The sequence below is a fragment of the Corylus avellana genome, chromosome ca5 (genome assembly GCF_901000735.1).
Source record: "Corylus avellana chromosome ca5, CavTom2PMs-1.0".
In the NCBI taxonomy this organism is placed as follows: Eukaryota; Viridiplantae; Streptophyta; class Magnoliopsida; order Fagales; family Betulaceae; genus Corylus; species Corylus avellana.
The window spans coordinates 22,534,595-22,541,307 of NC_081545.1; the positions used below are offsets into that span (position 1 = coordinate 22,534,595).

The window sequence follows — 6,713 nt, forward strand, 5'->3', positions numbered from 1 at the left end:
CTTAAGATCTTCTCCACATAGAAAATTATACACCCACATGGCTATTAATGTGCTATACATGGTAAATTACACTCTAAAAGAAAAATCATACCATATTAATTTCAAGGCAATCATATTGGACAAGATGCCTTTCTTATAAAAAGAGGTACACCCAGGTACAAATTATGCTCAGATGGCTCAATCTCCCCAAAACTCTCTATTCAGTTTTCTCATATACTCAAGATTGGACCAATGACTACTTTATTTATTTTCAATCAAACCTACCTCACGGTTACAAGCTTTCTTGTGTTTCAAGAGGTGGTAAAGTGAAAAGCTTATCCAACTCTTCACAATCTCTAAGTCCTACATTCTTTCTTTTTTTTAAAAAAAAAAAAAAAAAAGAGTTAATAACTTTTTTGGTACCTCGATTTTCACTTCTTATTTTTTTTCCCCTAAGTTTTAAAATGGGATAAATCTAGTACTCAGCCTATGAGAAAAGACAAAATTAATACCTCCATTAGCGGAATTTTTACATGTCACTCCCATAATATGCCACGTGTCCTAAAAATTAAATAATAATTAAATAATTTTATTTTTAATTATTTTTATTTTTAGGACACGTGGCATATTTTGAGAGTGACACGTGGAAATTCCGTTAATTGGGACTCACGAAACTAATGGAGGTATTGATTTTGTCTTTTTCCATAGGTTGGGTACTAAATTTGTTCCGGAGAAGAAAAAAAAAAAAAAAGTAAAAACCAAAGTACCAAAAAAGTTATTAACCCTTTTTTTTTTAATATATATTGACAAGTTTACTTTTTCTATTACTCTCTGCAATTACCCATTTTCACGCAATCTATTTTGCCAAATTTTACTTCACTTATGAAAGTAACTTTGTTGGTTACTGAAAGGGCCATAACCTCAAAACAAAAAGGAAGTTAATTGCTGTAGAGAAGAAGGCACTGTGTTGGCCACCTAAGAGCATTCTCAGCAGCTATCCGATCATTTTTCTTAAATTTAAGGATCCAAACTACTTTTTGCTTCCCTATGTCAATTTACGCCCCAATAGATTCCTTATATCATTAAAATATTATATTTTTATTTTACTTTTTTTATATTTTATTCCTTTAATTTATACTTTCTCTCTCCCTCATATTTTCTTCTCCTCCCAGCAAGGAAGCTAATGTCCTCACTCCCGTCCCTGTGATCCTCTTGCACCCAACCACCTCAAATTTCTTCAATTTCCAACACCCCTCGCGATGGCTATCAACATCATGTCGTCCAAGTCCGCCGAGTTCTTTATCGACAGCGACTCCAGCCCTTCGCACAACGCGACCCCATCCAACTGCGACCCAATCGGCATGCACATGCCTTGATGCCTTGTGTCTTTGATTTGATTTCTGGGTTTCTTTGGTTTGATTTGATTTATGGGTTTCCAATTTTCGCTATTTTTTAAGCACAACTTTATGAGATTTCTGAGTTTTTTTGGTTTGATCAGTTGAAAGTTGAAACAAATCTCTGATTCGGTCTGAAATCTCTAGTTTGATCGGTCTGAGTTTCTGGGTTTCTTTGGTTTGAATGCATTTGCTGCTCGTTTGGTGGTGCGAGCGAGAAAGAAAGAGAGGTGAGAGAGAGAAGTGAGACGAGAGGACAGAGGAGAGAGAATTTTTTTCTAATTTAATAAGCCTTTGAATAGCTACAGTTGAACCCAAAACATTGGGTTCAACTGTAGCAGCTGATGGTTTAAGGAATCATATAGAGAATCTACTGTGGGATATTTTTTGCGATTTTTTAGACATATTTCCTAAACTTAGAGAACAAACTCCCTTATAGGGAGTCTGCTGAGAATGCTCTAAGCCTGTTTGTTGTATACATTTCAAACGCTTGCACCATTTCAACCGATGAGTTGTTTGAAAACGCCATTGAACAGGCAAATCTGAATATTTATTTTTACACGCAATTAGGCATTCTGGTATGGACATTTACATGTGGTTTCGTCTATTCTAATAATTTGTCCATGACTTGGTACATTTGTTAATAATTTGTACGATTTGATTTTAACATTTCCCCTTTATATATATATATAAAGTAGAATGCACTAGCTCTATGGACATTTTGCTCTTGTTGATTCATTGATTTGGTAAAAGTTTTTGTTGCCTTATCATGACTAATGTTTTTGCTACATGTATTAGAATCAATTTATAGCATTTTTACCCGTTGAGTGTGCCACGCTGACCAAGACAATAAAAGAAGAGACGTTGTACATGGAAGGGCCCCTTGTAAAGGTTATAGCAAGTCAATATTAATCCTTTTGACATGAAGGACGAAATTTACGTGTGATAAAGGATAACACAGAGGTCGGACGAAGGCTTTGACCAGAAACACCCTTTAGCTGATAATGTAGGATACAAATACACCTTGGACCCAACAGACCAATTGTCTCTCAAATCTGAGAAACCACCTCGAACCGATCGTTTCAATTCCACAACACCTCCTCAGGTCTACGGAACCACCTCGAACCCAAGGGGGCAATATTGGTCTTGAGGCACCTCCTCAGCCCTCAGACTAGCAGTCTCAAACATGAGGGACTACCTTGGACCAACCATTTCAGTTCTACAACACCTCATTGGGTCCATGGAACCACCTTGGACCCAGGAGGCAGCATTGATCTTAAGCCACCTGGCCCTCAGATGGGTAGTGCTACAAGCAAACACTGCACAGGTCTAAGCTCTCGGAGCTTCGCGTATACTTTTGCTTTATACTGTAAATAATGTAAAACCTTTTTGCACAAGCATTGATCAGACAATGTCCAATCTTAGCATGTTTGTTTATTAAGCTAATATGTTGTACTAACATGGACTAAGCTCCAACCATATTTGAGCTAAACAAGCAGCAAAGTTGTTGCGACATGTTTTTGTCTATATTTAAGCTTCTATAGGAAACACCTGAAATATGAAGCCTCCTCAGCCATCATGCTCAAATGTTAGTCTATTATGCATCCAACCTGCCAGAGTCTCCAAATTCGCTTTTCAGCTAACTAAAGACATGGCCTCGCTGCCTGTTAAAGATGCAGCCTCGCCCATAGTCCTACCCTCGGGAGTGTCCCACTAGGCTACTCAAAATCCTCCTTGGGGACCTCATGATGGGCTTATCGTGCACGTTGCATAGCGTAGGTTTTCCCTGTATAGAATTGCAATCCAAACACGAGACAGCTACAAAAGTGCTCTTGTACTCGACTATATTTTTGCAGAATCACTTTTAGAAATGAACTTTCTCCACTTAAAGGAAGTACCTCCCATTTCCAATAAAGCTTTGACCAAATGGGATTACAGATGTTAAATGAGGAGTTAGAGCAAAAAAAACTGTGAATAAAGATAATCACGGATCTTATAATAATCCTCACATAAGGGGCCTTCAATGAGAATTTGCTGAGGACCAGAAGCCCCACCCTGGACACAAAAAGAAGAGAGTTACTAGTGAGGCTTTTCCTCCACAAACTCAAAAAGGGGATCAGAGACCTGCAATTTCCAGTTGAACTTTTATAACTAGAAACAAAAATGTAAAGCAGAATCACTCACTTTCTGGCTCGCATCCCCAACCTTTCGTATCGTCACATACTCACCGCATCGCAAGGCTCCACCGGCAAATTCAACCTGTAGAGGTTATCAAGCTATCATATTTCTTTTATCACGCACATCCAATACTGGCCTAAACCGTTTCCCAAGTCTAGTTCTAGAACATAAGATAAGTTCATTTCCATATTGCGGGACCTAACATGGCCGATGACTGACAGGTCTTGATCATCCAGCCGCTTACATTTATGGCATGTATCATAGCAGGAACATGGACAAGGATCCTCTCCATTTCAAATATTTGAAATGAATAGTATCAATTTCACGTTAGTGCATCTAAATGATGCACAATATGTACATTTTATTGAAATTTTTTAAAAGACATGTGAACATTGACATCATGCTCACCACTATTAGATGAATCAACTTTAAATACTGACCATTAAATGGAGAATCCTATTCTGGGAAACACAAGGTGACATGTCACCACAACGGAGATTTTAAGCAGATTCAATCAACTGTACCTGGATGCCCTTACTGGCGAGAAACTGTTTGAAATCTGCCATTTTTAGATCACCAACAAGAACAGATTTATGCGGTGGAGCTGTAGTTGAACAGGGATTTAAAGACAGCGTGCCACCGTCTGTCTTCGCTACTTCAGCATCTACCCAAGCTATTTCATAATCTCCAAGCTGTTAATTGCACTTACATTAGAAATGCTGAGGGAGATCACGTATAAATGATCCGATTTTTTTGAGACAATACTACATGCTTACCTTCTTAAAGAGCACGTTACTCATCAGCTTTTCAGAAAGTTGTACCTATATTTCATATAAGAAGAATAAAATGAATTCTAGTTTCTAAAATCATTGGTCCATAAAACAACAGACAATTCTCTAATTATACCTTATAAGCACACAAATCAGAGGTAACATCAATTGTTTCCTCAATATGGGGAGCATACACGTGAGGGCAAACGTGTTTCAAGCAGTGTTGCTTTAAATGTTCTGTGGCTTCAGCTGATCCATGCACCAGAACCTCCAAGGAGAAAGAAAGTATATTTATGTGTATATGGTAAGTAAAAATAGATGAAGCTTCCACATGCAAGTGCTGAAAGGAAAAACATTATTAACTCAAACAGTAATAACTAATAAAAAAGGTTCAAGCCCGCTGACTGTGAGACTCTGCGAAGACTGGATCAGCTTATAACACTTACAAAAGACACTCTCCCTTTCCTACCATTCTAGAGCTTCACATGCAAGTGCTGAAAGGAAAAACATTATTAACTCAAACAGTAATAACTAATAAAAAAGGTTCAAGCTCGCTGACTGTGAGACTCTGTGAAGACCGGATCAGCTTATAACACTTACAAAAGACACTCTCCCTTTCCTACCATTCTAGAGCTTCACATGTCTTTAGCCAATTCCCTTTTGGAACACTCTCAACCTCATTTAGAACTTCTCATTGCTCAGGAAAAAGTACTGGACACAGAAAGCATTGTACTCTCATGCAAGCATGGCAACTTCATGTGAAAATTAGCAGACACAAGATGTATGCACATGATTATATGGTTGCATAACAGTGGCAAGAGATATCATCCTAACGTTAACTACAAAATCTTGACCTTAACTAACAAAAGTACAATAATAATTAGGGAACTGGTAAATTAATGAGTATAAAAAGCATTCTTACAAGCTTCAGGGGAGCCACATGGGAGAGAATTGATTTAATAGAACGCCCATCAGAACGGCCCTCAAAGTCCATGTAAATCAATAAACACTTCACTTGCACCTGAAAATAGAGAACAGCATGAGCAACGTAGGACATAACTTCAATGAATAGCCAATTCATGAAGTCACAACAAAACAATAGCACAAAAGGAACTTAAAATAGAGAACAGCATGACCAATGTAGGACATAACTTCAATAAATAGCCAATTTATTATGACATGTCTCTTTCTTAGATTATCCAAGGTCAAGATCTATTCTAACGTTGATGTCTAAACAAAAAAAGTCACTCTCAAAAGTGCCTTATTTCTGAAAATGCACTTACAAGGGAAAGAATGGCTAGGGGGCCAAGCGCATGATAAAAAGATCTGGCCTCGAATGTCTATCTTTTGGAAGGGGTACAACACATACTATCCTTGCCACCTCGACTCAGCCTCATAAAATAGAAGAGATTGAAGAATGAAGTGACCAACTCCATCTCCCAACATGCACAGATCTGATGAAGGTAACATTCTACTGCCAGGTGTCATTCGAAAACAGCATATGGTTTGCCACTAAGGCCTCCTTAAAGCGAGCAATGCTAAACAACACTGAGAAGGCTTCCTTCATGGTCTGATTTCCACATCATATGTCATGCCAAACCGAACCTTAGACCTGCCTCTTACCTCAAATCTCACAAATATAGAGAAATCCCCCCACCCCCTGCTAATGTTTTTTCACACCCTTACCCCATAGGACCTCTACAACGCGTTGGAGCATCACCCACCCCACATGCTCTCATATTTAGCTTCCACCACCGATCTCCACAAAGCCTCCCTCTCCATAGAGCAACACCAAAGCCATTTTTCCAAAGGAGCTCGGTTAAACAAAATCAGGTTCCTAACCCCCAAACCTCCTGAGGACAACAAAATACAAATCTTAGACCAACTGACTAGATGGAATTTAAACTCGTCACTGACTCCACCCCACAAGGAATCCCGTTGAATGTTCTCGATACGGTTAGCAACTCCAACTGGGATGGGGAAAAGGTGCAGAAAATAGGTAGGCAAATTAGAAAGAGTGATTTTAATCAAAGTGATCCTACCACCCTTTGCCAAATATAGTTGCTTCCATCCTGTCAAACGCAGTTCCATCTTTTCAATATTACCATTCCAGATAGATTTTGCCTTAAATGAAACTCCCAACAGAAGGCCAAATACTTCATAGGCGGAGAGGACACCCTACAACTAAGGATACTAGCCAAGCCTCCAACTCTTCTATGGCGTCAACAAGGACTAACTATGATTTAGCAAGGCTAATTTTCAACCCTGAAACAGCTTAAAAACATAAGAAAAGACACCGCAAATTATGGAGATGATCAAGATTAGCCTCACAAAAAATCAAAGTGTCATCCGCAAATAGGAAATGATGCAAAAGGACCACACTGTTATTCTC

At 38.6% G+C, this 6,713-nt stretch overlaps 1 protein-coding gene across 1 annotated transcript in view; it reads right to left on the minus strand.

Moving 5' to 3' along the window:
- Positions 1-3,192: 3,192 nt before the first annotated feature.
- The window catches only part of LOC132182420 (cleavage and polyadenylation specificity factor subunit 2), a 17,351-nt gene continuing 13,830 nt past the window's right edge, over positions 3,193-6,713 (minus strand). Inside the window, exons 13-18 of the mRNA XM_059595659.1 lie at positions 5,244-5,342; positions 4,458-4,589; positions 4,328-4,372; positions 4,076-4,243; positions 3,558-3,632; positions 3,193-3,428 (exon numbers count right to left, since the gene is read on the minus strand). Of these exons, the coding sequence (XP_059451642.1) occupies positions 3,327-3,428; positions 3,558-3,632; positions 4,076-4,243; positions 4,328-4,372; positions 4,458-4,589; positions 5,244-5,342 (621 nt within the window). The 3' untranslated portion in view covers positions 3,193-3,326. The remainder of the gene's footprint in view (positions 3,429-3,557; positions 3,633-4,075; positions 4,244-4,327; positions 4,373-4,457; positions 4,590-5,243; positions 5,343-6,713) is intronic.